This window comes from Ochotona princeps, chromosome 22 (genome assembly GCF_030435755.1).
Source record: "Ochotona princeps isolate mOchPri1 chromosome 22, mOchPri1.hap1, whole genome shotgun sequence".
NCBI classification, from domain to species: Eukaryota; Metazoa; Chordata; class Mammalia; order Lagomorpha; family Ochotonidae; genus Ochotona; species Ochotona princeps.
The window spans coordinates 538,954-561,463 of NC_080853.1; the positions used below are offsets into that span (position 1 = coordinate 538,954).

The window sequence follows — 22,510 nt, forward strand, 5'->3', positions numbered from 1 at the left end:
TTTATGTGCAATAAATTAGTGTTTGGAGCTGAGTTTTTCACGTGAGTGGCTTTATTTATTGCAACAGAGGCGGCCAGTGCATAGTGCAGCACCAGATGGCCTTGGGTAAACGCGCCTGCCGGGCTCAGTTGACACACAAAGTAGGTGGGGTCCAATTGCTGGCATAGACGAGATATGGGTTGGCATCCTGCTGGGCCATGCGGTCACTCATGCGTAGAACAGGCAGGCCACTTCAGTGGGACTACGCCATGTTCCCCGTGTCATGACAGCAGCTGCTGCCAACTCCTCACCTGCCATCAATGGATGCTGGCTGCTGCTTGCTTACCCAGGCCCGTGTCTGAGGTCAGACATCACCCTGTGCAGGCCAGCCCTGGGCCCCAGCGGGCCGCCCCTGCACATGCCAGGCCAGTTCCTGCTGCAGGCAGCTGTGGTAACACCTGTTCCCGGGGGTGGGACACTCACTGCCCAAGAGGCCGTTGCTTTCTCGCTTCCTCCGGTTCTGTTTCAGGAGCTCCTGGGGCCCGACTTCTCCCCATTCCCTCCTAACACAGCTCCTTGGCAGGCTGACGTGTCACAGATGCCCGGAGTCCCCTGAGCACCGACGGCCCCGGGAAGGCCAGGATCACCAGGCAGCCCAGGCTCGCCGTGAGCGCCGTCTTGGCCATCTCTGCTGATGCCAGGTACACCTTGTGGTCCTTGAGACAGAGCGGGAGGGGAGTTGAGATGCAACAAGATGGTATGCCAACCCCAACGTATGCCCAGCACTGGCATCGCCCACAGCTAGGGCGACAGAATAGGGAGGAGGTATTGGGTTGAAGCAAGGCAAGGGGGCAGGGGCCCTGCCCTGTTCCCCTCTTCCCCACAGAAGGATGTAGGGACTCTTCCTGGAGCCAGGCTGTCGAGAGCCTCTCAGGTGTGGGCAGAGCTGGTCTGGCCAAGGAACACCCAGGCATGGTGGTGGGGCCTCCAGGGCCAGGAGGGGACAGGGAGTGAATGCCAGTCGACTGGCTGCCTGTGTGGGACGGATCTGGGACAGTGAGGGAAAGGGGCTTCGGGGTGAGCATGCCGGTGGAGGGGCTGCCTCTGCTGGGGCAGCAGTGCCGCCTGCTGCCTCCATGGAGCGCCTGCTTCCGTCCAGGGCCTGGTGTTGGCTGTGGAAGCTGCTGGGTAGGGGCTCAGCCTCCAGTCGGGAGGCCGTGTCAGAGGGTCAGTGTGAATTCTGGCTCTGCCATCTCCCACTCAGCTGCTGATGCCCTGGGAGGCAGCAGTGAGGGCCAGGAGCCCCTGGCTTCAGCCTGGCCAAGCCTCTGCTCTTGGGGCATCTGGGAAGTGACCCAGCAATGGAATAGACCTCTGCCTGCCCCCACCCCCGCCCCTCCCTCTTCCTCTCTCCCTTTCCAGGAAGTCTGCAAGAGAGCTGGTTAGGATGCCACACTGCACACTGGAGTGCCTCGGCTGGCTTCCTGCCTGGGGGTCAGTGGGCACGGCCTATGGGACAGGGCTCCTGCCACCTGCACAGGAGAGCTGCTCCAGTCCTTGGCACTGGGCTCCCACCACTGCCCCTGTGTGCGTGTGGAGTGGCAGGCAGCCCAGAGGGGTCCTCTCTGTCTCTCACATCAGTCACTTATGTTTGCCTCGGTTAGAAAACTATTACAGTTAACGGGAATAAATAGCAAATAGAGTTAAACAGGATTTAGCCAGCTGTGCCTAGCTGTTCCCAGGGCAGGGAAAGCAGGGCCCTCACACAGTCCTAGGGGCAGCGGGCTGCTGAGGAAGGCGTGTCCCCATACCTGGGAGTCCCTGGTCCCCGTCAGGCCCGTCCAGCCCAGCGCCTGCCGCACCTTTGTCACCTCGGTCTCCTGGGTTCCCTATGGTGTGAGGACATGGGTGCCATCAGGGACAGTCCGACCCCATGGCATTTACTGCTTGTGACCGGTGACCGTGTAGGGACCTGGGAGGCCACGGCTGTCTTCCCTGTCCGCGGTGGGCACTGACTTTGTTGAAAAGCCCCCAGCTGAGGGGGCTCGGCCGTCAGGCTTCCTCACATGGTCAGGCTCTGACAGGGCCAGTGGAGGGCTGACTGCCCTGTCTGAATTTCATTTGCAGTCTAGGAATTCGGGCCCCTGCCTGAAAACCTCTTGTGGCCTCTGGAAGGCTGTGATCCCTCCTGGGGCATTCAGCGGGCTCGAGAGCCAAGAGGCCCAACTGGGGTTAACTTGCGGGGAGCAGGAAGCATTTGACTGCTGACTTGAGGTAGACAATACATCCAGGCAAGATGGATTTAATGTGTTTACCCTCGGTGTTCTCTAGTCTCCAGCTACCTCAAAAGGACGTGACACGAAGCCACTCGGCCAAAAGGGCACCCAGAGCGCAGCCTGCGGGAGCTGCTGGGGTTCGGACTCGTGAGCCCCACACCTATGTCGGGGCTGAGGCTGCCGAGGGCCATTTGGGGATAGTGCCCGGCCTTCCACCTGCTGACCCCTGCTCCCTTGCTGGAGACGATGGGTCTCCCTGGCCGCACTGGGGCCCTGCAGGTCTCCAGCTCCGAGTGCTGAACTTGACCTTGTTTGTTGGCCAAGGCCTCCTGAGCTCTGACAGCATTAAAGGAGTTTTCACAAATGCTTCTAACTGGCAGTGCCCACCAAGACCATGCTGGGGGCCCACCACGCCTCCCAGCTTCCAGCCCTCCCCCGCCAGATGTGGCGCTGATGGTGTTGAAGGAAAATACCACACAAAATCTGGCTCCTTAGGGTTTGTGAGGCTGGACTGTGTGCCCAGTTCAGCTGGGGTCCGGCTTGCCAGGCAGGGGCTGGCCTCCACAAGGTGCTGTCTCCAAGCCCACCAGGCGGCCTGAGGACTGCACCGACAAGCACAGCATCTGTCATCTTTGTGGGTGGCGAGTACCACGTGTGACCTGAATCACACCAGCTGATCACATTTGGGTGGCCTAGGGTCGCTGTGATCACGAGCTGTCCCATCCCTGTGTTTGGAGGGGCTGGTCACATTTGGGTGGCCTAGGGTCGCTGTGGTCACGAGCTGTGGTCACGAGCTGTCCCATCCCTGTGTTTGGAGGGGCTGGTCACATTTGGGTGGCCTAGGTTCGCTGTGGTCATGAGCTGTCCCATCCCTGTGTTTGGAGGGGCTGGTCACATTTGGGTGGCCTAGGGTCACTGTGGTCACGAGCTGTGGTCACGAGCTGTCCCATCCCTGTGTTTGGAGGGGCTGGTCACATTTGGGTGGCCTAGGGTCGCTGTGATCACGAGCTGTCCCATCCCTGCATTTGGAGGGGCTGGACATGGGGACACTAGGGCGCTGCCGTGTGGTAAGGCATTGCTGTCCACGTGCCGACACTCACCTCTGGGTCCGGGATCTCCCAGCTCTCCGGGGGGACCACGATATCCTGGGGGCCCTCGAGTGCCGGGGTGACCAATGGAGCCAGGGGGTCCTGGGGGTCCGGGGGGACCGGCTGGACCAGGCCGGCCAATGGCGCCTGGGGCTAGCGGCTGCCTCAGGTGTGTGGCCAGCTGTGCAATTCGCTCTGGGGAGAGAAGGAGCAGGCGGGTCCTCCACATGGGCCTGTGGTACTGCCCAGGCTGAGCCCCCTCGACAGGGCTAGCCACCTGGGTGTGTCCATGGCCACCTACAGACATGAGCCCCCCGCCAGAAGGCGGGTAGATGTGGCCTTGGACCTGGCGGGAGGGGAAGTGGAGGAGGAGGAAGAGGCCAGGGCGGCCTGGCCTGGCCACTTACCGCTGACCATGCCCCCGCACAGCTCTCGGATGCGCTGCTCACTGGCTGCTTTCCCCTGCAATGCCCACCCGCCACAGGGTATGAGCTGAGATCAAAGGCCATGCCCCGGCAGCCCCCGAAGCCTCCCCATCACTGCTGTGTCTGACGTACCGGAACTCCTGGCTTTCCCGTGATGCCTGGGATGCCCTGCTCGCCCTGGATGCCCAGGGGGCCTGGGGGGCCTGGGACGCCCTGCACACCACTGGTGCCATTGGAGCCCTGGACGCCTTTGGGGCCTGGCTCCCCTCGACTGCCGGACTGTGGGGAAATGGGATGAGGGGCCAAGAGGTGAGCCTCAGCAGCTGCTCCCAGCCTGCAGGGAGGCAGCTCTCGTGTTCTTAGGGCTGATGGCGCAGCGTGGCCCACAGGCTCCTGGGGACTGTCGGTGCAGTGTGCACCACAGGCTCCCAGGGGCTGACAGCCCAGCATTGGCCGCAGGCCCGCAGGCTCCCGGGGGCTGACAGCCCAGTGTGGGCCACAGGCCCACAGGCTCCTGGTTTTGTTGTGGACTTCAGGTACTCACATCTCCTTTCTGTCCTATTGGGCCACTAGGTCCCTGTGAAGAGAGAAGGGGGATGCAGTTGAGTGTGGAAAAGCTGGGGGAGACAGAAGATTGCCATCTGCTGGGTCACACCCCTGTGACTGAGCCAGCCCACGGCCAGGCTGGACTCCATCTGGTCTCCTTTGTGGGTGCAGGGCCCAGCACGCAGGCTGGCCTCTGCTGCTTCCCCAGGTGTGTTAGCAAGGAGCTGGACTGTAAATTGAACAGCTGGGACTTGAACCCATGTCCATATGGGAAGCCAGTGCCACAACGCTGGCCTGAGTTACCTGGAGATTGCCAGCAGGAGGCGAGGGACGCAGCTGCTGGCCATGTCCATACACCACAGGGCCCCCAAGGAAGCGCCCACAGGCCCCACTTTAAGGTTACTAGGACCCACTGACACCATTCCTGTGGCTGCTGCACCCACAGCTGCCATGGCACCGACCCTAAGTCCCCTCACACACTCACCAGCTCGCCTTTGTCCCCAGGAAGACCATCGGAACCTGCCACTCCCTGAAAACGAGACTCCGCATGGAGATAAGGCCCGAGGTGGGGCCCACGGGAAGGCTATTCTACCCAATACTACCTCACCCCACATCACGGCCAGCCCCATTCCCAGAGCTGGTCCCTGCTCCCACCATGGCACCAAGTGAGTAAGGGGGGATGGCAGAAAATGGGCAGGTGCAGCCCTGGCAGGACCCAGACCTGAGTGGAACGGTGCCTACTCACCTGCTCTCCCTTCGGGCCTGCAGCACCTCCCAGGCCCTAGAACAGGGAGGAGGTATTGGGTTAGAGCAGGGTAGGGGAACAGGGGCCCCACCCCACTCCCCCTTCCCACAGGAGGAAGCAGGGCTCTTCCTGGAGCCAGGACACATGCGGCCACCCCCAGTGGGTCACGTGCACAGTTCCAAGCCTCCCATCTCAGGCTCTGGGCTGCTAGCACCTTCTCCCCCCGCTACACTGTCCTGCTGGAGGCCTGGGGTTTGCCTGCAGCCAAGCATGCACACAGAACCTTAGGCACACACCCAGGAGGTCCTGGGCCTGCACCCAGCAGGGGGGGCAGACTGGGCCCACAGGGTGAGCCCCTCTGTCTGCTGCGTCAACTGGTCTCTTGACCTTGGGCCCCAGCCCGCCAGGATGCTCACCCGATCACCTGTGTCCCCTCGAAGACCCTGGGGGCCTGGCAGGCCAGGCTCGCCCATGCTGCCCTTCTGCCCCTGTGGATGGGGCCACATGTTAGCATCTGCTGGGCTCCAGGACCAGTCCCTGCTGGGCCTGACCCTCCCAGACCTTCCTTACCTGGAAGCCTCGGATGCCAGGGGGCCCTGGAGGGCCTTGTGGGCCAAGGGCCCCCTAAAAAATGGAGTGAGTGTACAGATGCTTCAAGGCCGGGGGCCTGAGGAGCCAGGGAGGGGTGCGGCTGGGCAGACCCTGGCACTGTCCGGAGCACATGGGGCAGTGGCCAGGGTACTTCCTGCATGGACCCTGTGGCCTTTTCATCTCCCCATGGGCCCCTGCCCCACAGCTGAAGTCCTTAGCATGCGCAGCTCAGCCACTAGTGTGCCCTGAAGGTCCCCTGGCCCACCCAGAGCTGTACCCCCCCACTTACTGCAGAGCCCCTGTGGCCAGCCTCGCCGCGCTCCCCGGGCACACCGACATCTCCCTACAGGGGGCATGGGGACATGGATGAGGGGAGGGGCCGGCGGGAGGCCCCGCGTGGGGGGGTGCAGGGGAGGGGCCGGCGGGAGGCCCCGCGTCGGGGGGTGGCTCTGAGTACTCACCGGAACACCTGGCTCTCCAGAGGGGCCAGCCTCACCTAGCTCCCCAGCTCGGCCCTGCAGAAAAGAGCCTTGGGTGCCCAGCTACTCCCCATCTGCCCAGGGCCAGGTGCCACCACACTCTGGTCTCCCCAGGGGAGCAGCCACGTACCAGTTCTCCCTTCTCGCCTTTGGAGCCTGCTCTGCCAGGGAGACCCTGCGGGAGAAGTCTCAGTGAGCTAGGTGCGCAGGGCAGGGCGACACACATGGGCCAGAGAGCGCCCCAACCCCGCTGAGTCAGAAGGGCACAGGCACATGCAGCCATGAAGTGCCACTCACAGAGGCTGGACCAGTGCCGCCACCCTGCTCACTCACCGGCAGCCCATCGGGACCCTTCTCTCCAGGGGCACCACTGCGACCTGCCTCTCCCTGTGGGTGGGAAGGAAGTGGGGAAAGCTGGATACCTCCCTGGCCCACCCCAGCAGGCCACCTGCCAGCCACCAACCTTCTCGCCGTCGAGGCCTGGCACACCATCCCGGCCTTCTTTGCCCGGCATGCCCTAGGGAAAGGAGGTCAGGCCCATCAGGCTGGGGTGGGGGGCTGCCTCTCCCCAGCCTTCTCTCTTCCCCTGAGAACTGTGGCCAGAGCTGCATGGGGGTGACCAAGAACTGGGCTTGCCCAAGCACCTCACTGCCCCTCCCACCCCCAGGACTGGTTGGGGGAAAAGAGTGGGCCAGGCCTGCCAAGACCCACACTCCAGTCTCAGGAGCCAGGGCTGAGCCCCGCAAGGCTTCTCCCCTTCCCCCACTCTGGAGCCCGTACTGCAACAGTGGCCACAGCGCTGCAGGCCGATGTGAGCGGCAGGGAGGGCGTGCGTGCTGTGACTGCACAGGACAGTCGTCTGGGTGCAGGGACTTCAAGAAGGGACGAGTTAGAGGCAGCTGCCGGCACTCACCGGCTCTCCGCCAGGCCCGGCCACTCCAGGGATGCCTTTGGGACCAGCTCTGCCCTAGGACACACAGGGAGGGGAAGTGGCTATAGATGGAATCCCGAAGACCCTCCTGCCAGGCTGTACCTGCCCCCCCACTGTGCTACTGCCACAGATGCACCTGCCCCCCTTCCCCGGGAAGGCTCTGCCCCCTCCCTCCACCCCCGGCTCAAGCTGCCCAGGAGAAGGCGCCAGTGTCCTGAGAGCCACTGGGAAGGGCTGTGCTGGGGTAGCAGGCCAAGATGAGGGTTCCTCCCAAAAGGACCAGGAGGTCAGGTTCTTTATCACTTACAAGGTCACCCTTGGGGCCACGGAACCCATCGGGGCCTCTCTCGCCTCTGTCACCCTGGAAATGAGGGGGGAAGGATTCAGTATGGCCCAGGTGTGACCCAGGGTCCTAGGTGACAGCCTCTCCGTTCCCCCTGCTGCCTGCAGAGCAGGGGTCCACCAGCAGGGGAGAGGAAGCAACACACGTACCACTCTGCCAGGTGCTCCTGGGATCCCGGGGGGGCCTCGGAACCCAATAGGACCCTGCATGAGACACAAGGGGCCTGGGTCTTCCATCGAGCAGTGCTGGGCTGGCCGGGTAGAGCCATGCTCCAGCCAAACAGCCTCCCATCACCCCATGGCCAGCAGGACTCACCCGGTCCCCGGGGGGTCCAAGTGGCCCTGGAAGTCCTTGAGGTCCCCGGGGGCCCTGCAGGCAGAGAGGGACAGGGAGCAAGTGGTGCCCGGCCCAGCACACCCCACCCCTGGCCCCGGCTAGCTTGTGTCTAGCCTCACCTGTAACCCAACAGTGCCTGGGAGCCCAGGAGGTCCAGGAGGCCCGGGGTCACCCTGCAGAGGAGCACAATACAAGTGAGCAGGGCCTGCAGTCACCTCCCTGCCAGCCCTGCTCCACCCCTCCACCCACAGCTGGGCGGCAGGACCTAAAAGTGAGGGTTACTCAGAGGCACCCCGACCTTGCCGTAGGCTGAGCTGCACCCCGGGGTCACCCCCACCTGGGACCTGGGGCCCTGCCTACCTTCTCACCATCCTTGCCGGCCTCTCCTCGCTCCCCCTTGTAGCCAGCAGGACCCTGAAAGCAGACACGACTCACTGGTAGCAGCCGGTAGCACTGTTCACTGCAGCCGCACTGGCGTTCAGCCCCCCACAGGTCCCTGAGCCAGGCCAGGCTCCTGCCCACGAGGGCTGTGGCCTCTCACCTTGAACCCTGGCATTCCTGGCGGCCCGGGAGGGCCTGGTGGGCAGATGGAAGGGCACTGTAACAAAAGTAGAGTGTGTTCAGGCCCCTCCCCGTCCTGGCCCAGTGCATGGCGGCCACAGCCTCCCGGGGACTCAGAGCAGCCACTTGGTACCACCAAGCCACCCTCTGCCCGGGCCCTAGGCCTGTACCACCAGTCCTCCGTCCCAAAACGGGCTGAAGGCTTGGTGCTCTCTAGATCATTCCACAGCTGTGCAGGGTTAGCCCTCCCAGGACACAGTCCAGCCTTCACGCGGACCAGGGTGGGTAGGCCACTGGTGGCTCAGCCCCATGGGGAAGGCTTTCTCCTTGAGACGGGAGCCCAGACATGACAGACACCTGCTGGGAAGTTGCTGTGTGTGCCGCTCAGCAGAGGAGGGGTGGGAGGGGCGAGGACTCAGGTACGCAGTGGGTCTGGGGGACACTGGGTAGGGCTGTATCACAGAGGGTCCCCGAAGCAGCAGGCCCAGGTAGAACACCTCAGGGACGCCCCAGCCCCCTGCACAGGTACAAGCACCCACCTGCAGGTCCGTTGCACCTTCAGGGAGCACCCCTGGGTGTCCCTGGAAAAAGAAATCACTGATACCTCCCAGCACTGGGAGTGTGACAGACAAACCAGTCCTCAATGTTGGCATCACAAGCTGCCCTGCCCACCCAGCCGGGCTGCAGTCCCGGCCCTGGGAAATGGGGTCCAGGCCAGCGACTAGCACTTTCTAGCCCCACCCAGTACTTACCGGGGGTCCAGGAGGGCCAGGGGGGCCAGGGAGGCCTGGCAGTCCAGAGGGTCCCTGCAGGGCAGGGGCAGAGCTCAGAGCAGCCCCTGGCTGCCTAACCCCCAGCCACTCCCCAAATCGGGGCTGAGGGAGGGGTGGGGGGAGTTGTTACTCACTGGGGGGCCGCGGAGGCCACTCCCTCCAGGAAGGCCACTCACACCTGCCTCTCCCTGAGGAAAAGAAGTGGGTGATAAACCAACAGCTGTCGGCAGCCCAGGAAGCACCCTGACCAGGCCCAGCTGGCTCGGGGTCTGCACTTACCGGCGGTCCTGGGAGCCCTTTGCCCTGCAAAGCCACATGGTAGGGTCAAAACCCAGCACAGAGCCAGCCTGGCCATCCCTGACAAGCTGTGCGGGTGGACCCGCCCAGGGAGAGGTGGGGGGGGGGCAGCTAGTGGCCATCCCGATCGGGTCGCAGCCCATCCCCCCCAAGGAGGACGGTGCACTCACCCCCAGCCCGGGCGGCCCGGGGGGTCCCAGGCTCCCCTGTGGAGGGAAAAGTGGCATGAATGCTGGGCCCTGGCCTCACCTTGCAGGTGGGGGAAGGGGTGCTGGGACAGAGGCCCAAGATGATTGCCAGGGCTCTCTGCCCATGGCCCCAGCCCAGCCAGAGGAGGACACTTGTGGGGAGTGCAGCTGGCCCATCTGAGTGCCCCGTGCCCGTGCCTGCTGCCGGACCAAGGCCGGGAACCACGGTGGTGCCCATGCTGGCCGGCCAGGCCCTGAGCTGCCTCACCTGCTGTCTGCAGGTACTGCTTTATGCCCAGGCCAGGAGAGGGTAAGGGAAGGTGGGGCAGGCCGAGTGGCCAGTGCTGCGCTCCTATCCGCACCCTGCCTGAATGCCTGCATGTGGAACATGCCTACCACCCACACCTCCACCGTAGGAGCGTGGCCCCTCCAGCCTTGCCTCTGCTGGCTTCATGTGGCCACAGGTGTCCTGCTGACTATGCTGGCTGGGCCCTTGCAGGCGACACACAGGGCAAAACTTACACGTTCTCCAGGAGCACCCTTGGGTCCAGGGGGTCCATCCTGCCCAGTCAGACCCTGGGAAGGGAGGGAGAGAGGGGCTGCAGGAGCAGAGTGGTATGGAGCCTGGGGAAGCAGCCGGTCCTGAGGCCCATACTCTGGGGGAGGCCGGGCAGTAACCGGGCAGTAACCAAGGCAGGCCCTCACCAACTGGCTGTCACTTGTCACACGCCCTGCAAATGCCCAGGGATGCCATGGCCAGGTGCCAAGCCCTCTGGAGGCCAGGCTGCTGGGGCTGGGAGGGCCACAGGCGGGGGGCAGAGCAGCCTACGGACAGGCATTTGGGCATGCCAGTAAGGGGGGGACTTTGGCCAGCACTAGTAGGCCTGGGGTGTAGGCCAAGGAACGCTGCTGTGGGCTTCAGGGGATCCGAGATGCCCGCCAGAGTGGGCACGGGGGGCAGCGCACTCACATCCACGCCTGGCAGTCCAGGCAGTCCAGCCTCTCCAGGTGCCCCTGGCTTCCCAGGGGCCCCCTTTGGTCCCTGCATGGGGAGAGAAGGCTGTGTGAGGTTGGGGGACATGCCCTGGCCTCCCCCCCATCATACTGAGGTCAATGCCCAGCAGCCCTGCCTCCCCACAGGGCCCTACCTGGGCACTGGTCCAAAGCAAGCCTCTGGCCAGACCCTGCCCGGAAACGCCGCCCTCCCCCCACCCCCAGGGCTCAATGACCCTCTGTTCTCTGGATCCAATCCCCAGCCGGCCAGGGACACTCACCGAGGGTCCGGGCAGGCCTGCAGGACCAGCTTCCCCCTGCAGAGTGGGAGATGTGCACCGTGAGCCCTGGACAGCCCACCCCTGGACCGGAACAGGGTGGGCCAGCTGGGCCCCACACCACAACACCTGGGGACTCCAGACTCCCGCCAGCCTCCGCTGGAAGCCCCTGCCTCTGCCCCCCAGGGCCTGTGTTAGGGTTGAAATCCTCCCACCCATCCCAAGGCCAAGTTTCAGGTCAGGGAAAGCTGGGCTGGAGGGGCAGAGGGAGGTCCCTGGGGTACCCGAGGACAGGCTTCTGGGGGGCCGCGGCAGGCATCTCTCAGCCCCCCTCTCCATCCCGCCCCGGCCCCACAGACCACAGCAGGGCACACCGGGGGCCCAGGGTGGAGCATGGGCTCCGGCAGCGCCCACCCAGTGCCTCCGGTGGGTTTCAGCCCACACAGGGGAGGCAGGGTGGAGCTGGAACCCAGCATCTCGATCCCAGACTTACATCCACGCCGTCCTTGCCAGGCTTCCCAGGGGGACCCTGCGGGCCGGGGGGGCCTCTTGGTCCGACTTTCTGAAACGGAGAGAATCACAAGGGAGCTGCCCCAGAGGGGCCGACCGGGTCCGAGCAGCTAGCTGTGAGGGGCCCTCGGCAGGGACCCACACGCCCGCCGGCGTGCACAGCCGAAGCCTGGGGTCTCTGCCGCGCCAGACCCCGCGGGGAGTCTCTGGGGACAAAGGCGACATTGTCCGCCGGCCGCGGCTGACCCCGGCCAGCGAGGACGGGTGGCCGGCTGGGCTCCTGCCTGCAGCATCTGGGGCGGCTCACCTGGGCCGCGCCGGCCGCCAGGAGCTGTCCGAGCAGCAGCAGGAGCAAGGCGGGCGTGCGGGCCATGGCTGCGCTCTGCGTTCTGAGCGCCCGGCGATGGCGGCGGCGTCGAGGCGACAGCCGGGGGCGGGTCCGGGGCGGGAAGGGGGCGGGGGCGGCGTGCACAAGACCCCCATTCAGCCGGGCCCACCTGGGCGGAGGGGATCCGAACTGCGGCGTCCCCGGGCCGGCGCCAGAGTTAAAATTACCCGGGCCTGGCGCGGTGGGGGGAAGAAAGACACCCTTTGTCGCGCGCCCCCAGTGGCGGGGCCGACAGGGACCCTGTGGGAAGCGCTGCGGCGCCACGCCCCCGGCCTACGAGTGCCAGGCGGGTAGTGCCCAGCACGGACCCTGAGATCTGCCCACGTCAGCATTCAGAAGCGAAGACACGACCCCAGTGGGAAGGGCCAGGTGGCCCCGGTGGGGGTCTGGGGGCACACTCACAACCCCCAGGTCATAGGATTCCAGCAACCACCACCTGCACCCGGATGTGCAACCCTCCCCTGTCCTCTGCAGCAGGCGCCATGGTGTTGGGGGTGACCAAGGGAGAAAGCCACATCAGCAGGCGCAGGGACGGGTCTCAGAGGCAGTGCAGACACGATCTGGGTCCCTGGCAGGTGAGGCCGGGTCAGGCCCCGCCAGCCTGCGGCTGCAGACTGCTGCTGGTCTTCCCCCATTGGGCGGGGACTGGGCTGGTGCCCACGACACCCTTCCGACACCCACCCCTTGCCCCACTCCTGCCTGCCTGGGGCCAGCCCCTAGGGGGGTCAGGACACCTCCTGCACTCAGGGTCTCTAAGATCCTGAACCCGGAGCATCAGCCCAACAGCTCCTGCTAAAGTGACCAGCATGCCGGATCCACTCTGCGCCCCGTCCTGGTTCCCCACCTCACCTTCCAGCCCAGTGGGGGCAGCAGCTAGCTCAGCGGGCACATGAGCCACTGCACAGGACACAGGCCTGGCCCTGCGGGCAGCACCCAACCCACCTGCTCCACCTCCCCCAGTGTCTAAAGGCCCAGGTGGGCGTCCCAGTCAGGGTTCGGTCCTGCCAGGGGCGCTTGTCTGGGCCTGTCGAGGGTGGAGCAGAGCAGCCATGAGCCTCAAAGATGAACGAGTTTATTCAGAAAAGGCCTCCTGCCCTCCCCCTGCACCAGAGTAAGAAAATAGGCTCACCCCTGCCCTCAGAGCCCTGAGGGTCTATGCACAAAGATGGGGGGTTGAGGTAAGCAGCAGCCTGAGGTCCTGCCTTCCCTGAGGGTGGGGCCTCCATCCCGCAGTCACAGTGACCACTGGGAGAGGCCAGTGCACTGGGGGACGCCAAGGGGCGCAGGCCCTGCTGCCGACCCAGCCTCTTCCTGCAGCAGGCCTGACAATACCCGAGGCCCACGCCACCCTGGTCCCTAAAGCTTCCTGGGTTTGGCAGACCCAGTCTCCACCTCGTCGGCCACAGCCCCATTCTCCACTGTGGGGTCCCCAGGGGCTCCCTGCTGCAACCCAACGGAGCCAGCCCCACCCTCCTCCTCGTCTCTGCCCTCTGCAGCCTCCAGACACCCGGGCTGGTCAACCTTCCTCCGCTTCCTGGCCTCCGGCAGCCTGGCTCCCGGCGGGGGGAGGCAGGACTGCCCGGCCTCAGCAGGGTCCTGGCCACCCTGGCTCAGGGCACAGCCTTCCAGGTTGAGGACAATGGCTTCCACCTCACAGGCGCTCTGGCCGCCCAGCCCCTCAGGAGTTTGCTCCTGCCGGCTCGCCTCCAGCTTCCTCTTCTTGCTCTCCTTGGGGCTGGGGGGCTCCGGCTGGTCCTCCCTGCTCGTCCTGGCCTCTTCTCCCAGGCCTGTGTTGTCCCGCCCACTGTCCCCCTCCTCAGCCTCGTCCTCCTGGGGACAGGGGGGCTCCCTGTCCCCATCTCTGTTCAGCTCTGGCTCTTGGGGTTGACCCTGGGTGCCAGCTTTGCGGAGGGCGTTGGCGGTGGGCCGGCACCTGCGCAGCTTCTCCGGGGGCCCCCAGACGAACTGGTTACGTGGCCGGAAGTGCTCCCAGGCAAAGCGCAGGAGCTGGCGGCGCTGGCGTGGGCAGCGCACAGCAAACACGAAGTAGTCCAGGGCGCTTTGCCGGACGGCAGGCAGCTCATGGCGCACCAGCGTCTCCTCCAGGAAGAAGCGCACCAGCGGTCCCTGGTAGTGCTCCAGGCCCAGCTCGCCCAGCGACTTGAGGATGCGCGTGATACGTAGGTTGTTGTGGCTGCGGCTGAGGGGCAGGGTGCACCTTGAGGGGACAGGGCCTTCTGCCACCTCGCTCTGCCCAGTCCAGTTGCATTCCAGTGGCTCAGGGCCCAGGGAAGTCACTCCTCACCCGGAAAGCAGGCTGGGGCCTAGATCCGGGAACGGGGGCTGCCCCTGTCCCCACCCCCGGGGAGTGGCCGTGACCATGACGGCTGCAGAAGCTGCCGCGTCCCAGAAGGCCCAGCCGCCCCTGGGGAGTGGCGTGACCGTGACCGCTGCAGAAGCTGCCGCGTCCCAGAAGGCCCAGCCGCCCCCGGGGAGTGGCCGTGACCGTGACCGCTGCAGAAGCTGCCGCGTCCCAGAAGGCCCAGCTGCCCCCGGGCCGCCCCCAGGCTCACCAGTTGAGGTTGTGGAAGCGCTTCTCATAGTGCTGTGCGCGGCACACGGCACCCGTGGCCCGGTCCTGCAGCTGGATCCCGTAGAACTGCAGCATCAGCTCGTAGGCGCGCACCAGCCGCTCCTTCACTTCCGGGCAGCTTTTAAAGGCCTGGAGAGTGGCCGCCCTGAGCCACCACCCGGGCTCAGGGATCCCTTGGAGGCCTCAGGGTGACAGGCACCCCCAGCCCTGTCCCACCCCCCTGGCAGCTCACCTCCACTTCCCGCAGCGTGAGGGGCTTGGCGTGCCAGTTCACCCCGGGCTCCCGCAGAGGAAACAGCCTGTGGGGTAGAGGGGCACATGGCCAGCAGGCCCCACTGTGCCACTAGGGGTGGGGCGGGCCTCTCCCAGCTCCTTCCTCCTTGCCCCTGCCCCAGCACTGGCTAATGACCACATGCACTGGCTGGCACAGGCAGCCCAGATGAGACCCTGTCCCCACCACAGAGGCCCTCTCTTCCCCCAGAGCTGACCCCCAGCCCCCGGTTGGCTCACCACTGGATGTAGGAGTGGTTGTCTTCCAGCAAGCTGTAGCGGCCCTGCCACTGCTCAAGCAACTCCTCAATGAGGCAGCCTGGGGCCAGGCACAGGTCAGCACAGCCGCCCCCAGCTGCTCCCCGCCCAACCTTCCCGGGACCCTGCCCCTGTGATGGGCATGGAGCCCGGGCGCTCCCTGCTGAGGGCAAACTGGCTTGGGGCACTTGGGGGCCTCTACCAACCACAGTCCCCCCATCACGGGCACTGGAACTCTGGTCTCCCCTTAGTCCCTGTGGGCTGCCTTCACCCGGCAGTGGCCGAGGGCCTGAGCCGTGACCATCCTGGCCCCGGAGTGCCCCTGGTCGCCTGCAGGGGGCACTGTAGAGCTATTTGCAACAAAAGGGCCTCAACCTGGGGCCCAGGGCGCCCAGCGGGTGGGGCAGGCGTGCCTACCGTTGGGCAGGAAGCAGATCTCATTCTTGTAGAAGCTCAGGTTGGGCATGTCCTCACCACTGCAGTCTTGTTCCACCAAATCCTAGATGAGAGAAAGGGTGAGTGGGTGGGCATCTGGGGTGGGGGGTCTCAGCAAAGCTGCTGGGTCACCACCCCCAGAGCCTGGCCTGGGCTCACGCCACGGGCTCAGGGCTGCCTGGTACCTCAGAGGGGAAATGGGGGGAGCTGCAGAGGCAAGAACGAAGGAGAAACCCAAGCCCAGGGTGGCAGGCAGTGGCTATGGTGCGGAGTCCTCACTGGACCAGCCCAGGATCACTGCGGGCATGTGGAAGGGCTGTGGGGTGGTGCCTACCGGGTAATGATGCCGGTACCTGCGCAGGTCCTGCATGGCTCGCCAGTTGCGGGAGCCAGATGTCCTGGACTGGGAGAAGTAGAGAGGATGAGGTCCCATCCCGGGTGGGCACACAGTAGAAACTGCACCAACTCCCTTGGGGACCTCAGGGCAGACAGGACAGAGCACTGGACCCCTGGCTGACGGGAGATCAAGGGCTCCAGTGGCCTGGGCCCGTGACTGACCCTGCCCCACAGGTATGGGCCCAGTGACCTCCTTTCCCAAGCCCACCATGACCTGGGCCCTGTGTGCTGCCGCTCACCCAACCTGCACCTCGCCCCTCCTGTCACCAGCCGTGTCCCACCTGGAGCACACCCACCTACACTGGCCGTGTCCCACCTGCAGGACACCCACCTACACTGGCCGTGTCCCACCCGGAGGACACCCACCTACACTGGCCGTGTCCCACCCGGAGCACACCCACCTACACTGGCCGTGTCCCACCCGCAGGACACCCACCTACACTGGCCGTGTCCCACCCGCAGGACACCCACCTACACTGGCCGTGTCCCACCTGCAGGACACCCACCTACACTGGCCGTGTCCCACCTGCAGGACACCCACCTACACTGGCCGTGTCCCACCCGGAGCACACCCACCTACACTGGCCGTGTCCCACCTGCAGGACACCCACCTACACTGGCCGTGTCCCACCCGGAGCACACCCACCTACACTGGCCGTGTCCCACCTGCAGGACACCCACCTACACTGGCCGTGTCCCACCCGGAGGACACCCACCTACACTGGCCGTGTCCCACCCGGAGCACACCCACCTACACTGGCCGTGTCCCACCTGCAGGACACCCACCTACACTGGCCGTGTCCCACCTGCAGGACACCCACCTACACTGGCCGTGTCCCACCTGCAGGACACCCACCTACACTGGCCGTGTCCCACCTGCAGGACACCCACCTATACTGGCCGTGTCCCACCCGGAGCACACCCACCTATACTGGCCGTGTCCCACCCGGAGCACACCCACCTACACTGGCCGTGTCCCACCTGCAGGACACCCACCTACATTGTCCCCAGCCCATGTCGCCCACCTCCAGCCTGACTGGCTGGCCCCACAGCCCTCCGGCGCCCTGGCCCCTCCCAGGGCAGCCTAGCCCCCAGAACGCAGGGAGGATTTACGGGAAGTGGTGAGGGAAGCTGCCTGGTTGCAGCTGCGGCAGAGGCAGCCCCTGGCGCCTGTGCGATGTCCCCTGCCCTCTGCCTGGGTCAGCTGCCCAGTCCTCGTCCCAGGCCGGTGTGGGCAGAGGCGCCGCCACAGCACTTGCAGTCCCTGGAGCGGTGACAGGTGCAGCGGCCGCCTCGCCAGCGTCCCCGCGGCCCACGAGTTCCCCCAGATGGGGCTCCCCAGGTCCTCCCGTCGGGCGGCAGCGAGGAAACGCGGGACCGCAGCCGGCCGGGGTCAGCCTCGGTTCGGCCCGAGGCCTGGGGACGCGCGCTCTGACGCCACTGGCACAGGACCCCGGCCGCCCGCGGCTCCCGCGTCACCCCGCGCGGACGACGCACGCACATGGCCCGGTCCGGCCGCAGCCCGGGGCTCCGTGGGGTCCCCGGGGACCTCGCCCCTCTCCGGGCCGCACCTGGAGCGCGCCGGGCCGCGCCACCCGCGGCTCCTCCGCATCCTCGTCCCCCGCGTCCCCCGCGTCCTCCGCGTCCCCCGCGTCCTCCGCGTCCTCCGCGTCCCCCGCGTCCTCCGCGTCCTCCGCGTCGTCTTCCCAGGTGGAGTCGCAGTCCAGGTCGTCCATGGTCGGCGGCGGGAGGGACCTCTTGGGCGGAAGCGAAAGCGAAAGAGGAGGAAGCGCGGGGGCGGGGCGGGGGGCGGGTCCGAGGGGCGGGGACCCCTCCCGGGGCGAGGCCGGCAGAGGGGCGCCGCGTGCGCGGGGTGCTCGGTGCCCGGGGTGCGCGCTCCCGCCTGTCCCGCGGCTCGCACTGCGGGGTGCCGGCGCCCGGAGGGGGTTTGAGGTGACAGGGTAGGGGATATTACATATGCCCAGCCCGGGGGTGGTCCCCGCGAAGCTCCGGGCAGCAGCAGGCTCAGGCCCACCTCGGGGCAGTGGGAGCTTTCAGGACCTCCGACCGTGATGATGGCCTGTTCTTGGTGGCCACGGCGTCTCACCCCTCCCCCTGCCTGGCGGGGAAGGCAGCGGGAACCCCTAGGAGTGCTGGGCCTCGCTCAGGGCCGTGGAGTGGGGTCCCTAGAGCGCCACTCGCCACACGGGGTGCAGCCTCACCAGAGCACGAAGGGGCTGGGCTGCGGAGCACCCTCAAAGGCTGGCCTTGCACAGGCCCCACCCACCATCTCCGTGCTGTAGGGACCACTCCTTCCCCACCGGGTCAGGAAGTGTCCAGGCTTAGTGCCAGGGCAGCAGGTTGAGACCCATAGCGATCTAGTACCCTATGTGTGACAGCTGCAGCTGCCCAGCCATGGCCGCACTACCATCCCCCAGCCTAGGCAGAGCTCTGACTTCCCATCAGCCCCTCAGCTCTGCCCAGCGCCTGTCTTTCCAGGGCGGCAGCTGCCCCACCCTCAGCCTGTGCCCGCTGGTGTAGGACAGCCACCACACACGCACCCCACCTGGGGAGCAGATGTTAAACCAACCAGACAAGGCAGACCCAATGTACCCCTAGGTTCCTTCCACCGGCTCTGAGGTCACCGAGTGGGATGCCCTAGTCCCAGCCCTTGGAGAGGGGACTCAGGGGACAACACCCCCCATGGCAGCTCCCAGAAGCCATGATAACCCAACCCGAGTCCCTTTCTCTCTGGCTGGCACAGGGCAGCTCTGGGCACTCGGGGCTTGCAAGGCTGGGGGCAGGGCCAGCATGGCCTTCAGCCTCCCCCCTGGCAAAGGGAGGTGCTTGAGGGTCCCCATGAGCAGAGGGGGACTGGGGCAGTGCCCAGGCCAGGTCCTCCAGACCTGCTGCTCCCCTAGGGCTGTCACAGGAAACAGAATAACCTGTTGCGGGGACAGTGTAGCAAGGGCAGAGGGGCCTGCAGGCACATCACCTCTGGGAACACTCCGGGGCCAGAAGAGGCACACGCAGGAACCACATAGCCCGGTTCATTCTGTGCTTTAATGTGGGCACACAGTGCCTCCCCTCCTCAGCCCCAGCTACCAGGTGATACAAAAATATCTGCTACAAATCCTCGGTGTGGCTACAAAAACGGCAACATTCGTCTCAGTGGCTACCAAAGCAAAACTTCTGCAAAATATGACGAGGGGTTAACGTCTGCAGTATTTTTCTCATATAAAATCTTAGCAGAACAGGTTCCTGAAAAACTAGAGTGAAACGGCCGCCTGACTCGCCCTCTGGGTGCTCACTGCGCCCACTTCCACAGGTGCACGCCAAGGCCCGCGCTGCCAAGGCTGCCGGGGAGCCAAGGGGCTTGGCTGCGGTGGGGGGGCGGGAGTGCAGGGCTGCTGCTAGCGCGAGGCAGGCTCCAGGCCAGGTATCTCCCGGCCTGTGGGCCCCCGAGGGCCTGGATGTGATGGCGCAGGGACCACTGGCTTGCTGCAGAGCACACAGATCCAGCCCCAGCGCCCCTCCTGGGTCCGCAGGTCTACGGCCACGGTGGAGCCGCCTGCAGTGTCTCGCTGTTGGCCACAGGCACGCAGCCCCGCAGTGCTGGGTCCCAGCTGACCACATGGCCGTGGCCTTGGCACGCAGGGGCTACGTGCGACGCCGCTTGGCGGCACTGGGGCTGGAGGGGTTGCTGTTGGCCGTCAGCACCTTGTCCGTACCACGGCTGCGCTTGCGCTTGTCTGCCGCGTCTTTGCAGCCCAGCTCGGAGCCCTTGTCCCTGTCCTTGCTGGACTTCTCTGCTGCTTTGCCCAAGCTCCCTGAGGATGAGAAAACTGACAAACGTGTTGTTTAGCTGAGAACATCCGGCACCTGCCACCATCCACCTGGGGCCATGAGAGGGGTGCCGGCCACCACTGGCCACCACCCGCCCCACCGGGCTCACTCTCCCCCACCGCCCGCCTGGCTCCAGCCCACCCCGGGCCAGGATGGGGAGGTGCTGCTGGGCGGTGTGCCCCCACTCACCATCGTCAGCCCCGCTGTGGGGGTCAAGGTCTTCCTTCATCTCCTCCCTCGTCTCCTCTTCCATGATCACCTTTCCTGGGGGAGGGGGAAGACAGCGACATGCACCGGGCCCACCCGCCGCCCGCCTCCCTGCGCCCTGAGCCAGGCACGCCCCTCACCTTCCCGGACCTCCTGGATGAACTCCTCTGGCAGCACGAAGTTCCTCTCTGGGTTCGGGAAAGGCAGGATCTCGGACTCGTGCTGACACCGACCCCGGCAAGGCAGAAACTGGACGTCAGCAAGCCCCACCTGCAGTGCCCGCATCCCAGGGGGGCGCCGGTTCTAGTCCCCATGGCTCCACTTCCCATCCAGCTCCCAGCCAACAGCCTGGGAAGGCAGTGGAGGACGGCCCAAGGTCCTGCTTCGGCCTGGCCCAGCCCCGGGAGCTGCAGGCGTTTGGGGAGTGAACCAACCAAGATCTCTCTCTCCCTTGCTCTGTAACCCTTTCAAATTAAGTAACTTCCTTTTTTTTTTTTGACGTATCTTTTATTTTTACTGATATATTTATTCTTATTGGAAAGTCAGATGTATAGAGCGGAGGAGAGACAGAGGAAGATCTCCTGTCCTATGATTCACTTCCAAGTGGCCACAACAGCAGGAACTGAGCTGATCTGAAGCCAGGAGCCAGGAGCTCTTCCAGGTCTCCCACGTGGGTGCAGGGTCCCAAGGCTTTGGGCCGTCCTCGACTGCTTTCCCAGACCACAGGCAGGGAGCTGGATGGAAAGTGGAGCTGCCAGGATTAGAACCAGCGCCCACATGGGAACCCTGCATGTGCAAGGTGAGGACTTTAGCTGCCAGGCTACCGTCCCAGGCCCCAATGATGTATCTATTTAAATAGATAAATAAAACTTAAATGGCTGGGGGCTGTGCTGGTGGGTGGAGTCCACCAGACAGGCTCAGGGTGCTGCGAGGGCCCAGTTAAGCCCCCACAAGGCCTGATGAAACCCCCTACCTTCACACAGCCCCTGTTAATGGCCTGGCTTCCACCTGGCCCAGGCACAGGCAGATGGAAGAACTCCCCTCCTCGCTCAGTAACTGCCTCTCCGATAGCCAATTGTTCTCTTAAGGAAAAGGGGCCCATGGGAAGCAGGGATCACAGCTACCTCTTCCTCCCCGTCACTCAGGCCAATGTGCCCAAGACCCCGTACCCCAGGACCCCACACATGCATGCTGGGGTCCTGTACCTCAGGACCTTGCACCCTGAGACCCCCACACCTCAGAACCCTGCAACCCAGGACCCCACACCCTCGGAGCCTGCACCCTGGGAACCTGAGCCAGGGCTCCGGGGCTCAGCTCACCAGCACCCTGAGACCCCCACACCTCAGAACCCTGCAACCCAGGACCCCACACCCTGGGACCCCACACCCTCGGAGCCTGCACCCTGGAAGCCTGTGCCAGGGCTCCGGGGCTCAGCTCACCAGCGCCTGCATGTCGTACATGGTGCTCAAGTGGTCCCAGATGACCTTGGAGGGCACCTGCCGCCCGATGTTCTGGCTGAACTTGTCTCGGATACAAATCATGTGGAAGTGTCTGTTCACACCTGGGCAGGTGGGCAAGGCACGGGGTCAAGGTGTGGGGTAAGGAAGAGCGGGGAAAAGGGTCATGGCCACCCCCAGGAGGCAGGGCAGGCCGGCGGGTGCAGCGCGCGGGGCGGGGGTCGCGGGCGGGGGTCGCCGGCGGGAGCAGCGCGCGGGGCGGGGGTCGCCGGCGGGTGCAGCGCGCGGGGCGGGGGTCGCCGGCGGGTGCAGCGCGCGGGGCCGGGGTCGCGGGCGGGGGTCGCCGGCGGGTGCAGCGCGCGGGGCCGGGGTCGCTGGGGGTCCCGCCGCAGGCCCCGCCCCCCGACGGTTGCCGCCCCGCCCCCACGCGCAGCCCGCGCTCACCCACGGGCTTGTGGCCCAGCATGGCGTGGAAGAGGCACACTTCCACCTCGGGGCTCCACACCACCGTCTCCTCCGCCGGGCTCGTGGCCGCCTCCCCGGGGCCCTTGTCGCCCGGGGCGCCGCCGCCCACCTCGGCCTCCCCCATGGCCGCCGAGCCCCGGGCCCCGGCGGGCGCGGCGCAGGCGCAGTGGCGGGCCGAGGGCGGCTCGGGCGCACGCCGGCGTCGGCGCAGGCGCAGCTGGGAAAGCGCGGGCGCCCTCTGGTGGCAGGGTCCGGCTGCGCAGGGCGGCGAGGAGGACGCACCGGGGACACGGGGGACACGGGGGACACGGGGGACACGGGGGGACACCACAGGGGGTCATGGTGTTAAACCCGAGTGGCCTGGCCCTCGCCCCTCGACGAACGGAGCCCTCCAGCAGACACGAGACAGGAGACCAAGAGATGCAGTCACGCATGAGGCAAGGTTTATTTCACACGGGCTCGTGGGCGCTCCTGCTTGATCGAGTAAGGAGTCGCGCCGAGCCGCACAAGCTGGGTCTTTTTATAGGATATGGGAAGCAGGAAGCGGGGTTACAGAAGCAGATGCATAGTTACAGGGATCCCATTGGCACCTTTAAGTCACACAAGGCTATGATTGGTACAGGAGCTGCCCCTGCTTGAAGCAGTCTTCAAGCATGGCTCAGTGTCTGAGAAATGGAAACTTATCTCTCTTTTGTAAAATAGAAACTTGGGAAACTGAAACTTACTGTTCCAAGCTCTTGGAAAGCACCCAACGGCTCCTAGCTCTCCATCTCACAAGGTCTTCTGCCTGCAGGCATCCTATTGACCCTTTTTCTGCTGGAGCTAAATTTGGCTCTACAACGGGATTTGGGGGGAC

The 22,510-nt window shown here is 65.4% G+C and overlaps 3 protein-coding genes across 4 annotated transcripts; all 3 read right to left on the reverse strand.

Annotated features, from left to right (window-relative positions):
- Window positions 1-395: 395 nt before the first annotated feature.
- Window positions 396-12,045, reverse strand: COL9A3 (collagen type IX alpha 3 chain). The gene is made up of 32 exons (XM_058679410.1): window positions 11,647-12,045; window positions 11,323-11,391; window positions 10,833-10,868; window positions 10,529-10,600; window positions 10,081-10,134; window positions 9,541-9,576; window positions 9,353-9,376; window positions 9,208-9,261; window positions 9,053-9,106; window positions 8,840-8,881; window positions 8,281-8,337; window positions 8,100-8,153; window positions 7,859-7,912; window positions 7,719-7,772; window positions 7,553-7,606; window positions 7,368-7,421; window positions 7,043-7,096; window positions 6,593-6,646; window positions 6,463-6,516; window positions 6,260-6,304; window positions 6,112-6,165; window positions 5,940-5,993; window positions 5,630-5,683; window positions 5,476-5,547; window positions 5,060-5,095; window positions 4,799-4,843; window positions 4,313-4,345; window positions 3,901-4,047; window positions 3,751-3,805; window positions 3,356-3,538; window positions 1,791-1,868; window positions 396-695 (listed from the first exon to the last, which is right to left on the reverse strand). Exons 1-32 carry the CDS (start codon window positions 11,710-11,712, stop codon window positions 505-507), a joined length of 2,043 nt encoding a protein of 680 aa, XP_058535393.1. The 5' UTR covers window positions 11,713-12,045; the 3' UTR covers window positions 396-504.
- Window positions 12,046-13,021: 976 nt separating this feature from the next.
- Window positions 13,022-17,430, reverse strand: OGFR (opioid growth factor receptor). The gene is made up of 7 exons (XM_036498325.2): window positions 17,251-17,430; window positions 15,618-15,686; window positions 15,266-15,347; window positions 14,831-14,909; window positions 14,553-14,619; window positions 14,301-14,449; window positions 13,022-13,927 (listed from the first exon to the last, which is right to left on the reverse strand). Exons 1-7 carry the CDS (start codon window positions 17,413-17,415, stop codon window positions 13,084-13,086), a joined length of 1,455 nt encoding a protein of 484 aa, XP_036354218.2. The 5' UTR covers window positions 17,416-17,430; the 3' UTR covers window positions 13,022-13,083.
- A 1,897-nt stretch (window positions 17,431-19,327) lies between these two features.
- MRGBP (MRG domain binding protein) lies at window positions 19,328-21,837 on the reverse strand. Of its 2 annotated transcripts, none has more exons than XM_058679592.1 (5): window positions 21,634-21,837; window positions 21,172-21,293; window positions 19,873-19,954; window positions 19,715-19,789; window positions 19,328-19,524 (listed from the first exon to the last, which is right to left on the reverse strand). In XM_058679592.1, exons 1-5 carry the CDS (start codon window positions 21,776-21,778, stop codon window positions 19,340-19,342), a joined length of 609 nt encoding a protein of 202 aa, XP_058535575.1. In that variant the 5' UTR covers window positions 21,779-21,837; the 3' UTR covers window positions 19,328-19,339. The 2 variants fall into 2 exon arrangements, with proteins under 2 accessions (XP_058535575.1, XP_058535576.1); XM_058679593.1 differs by having other exon boundaries at window positions 19,328-19,544.
- Window positions 21,838-22,510: the final 673 nt, after the last annotated feature.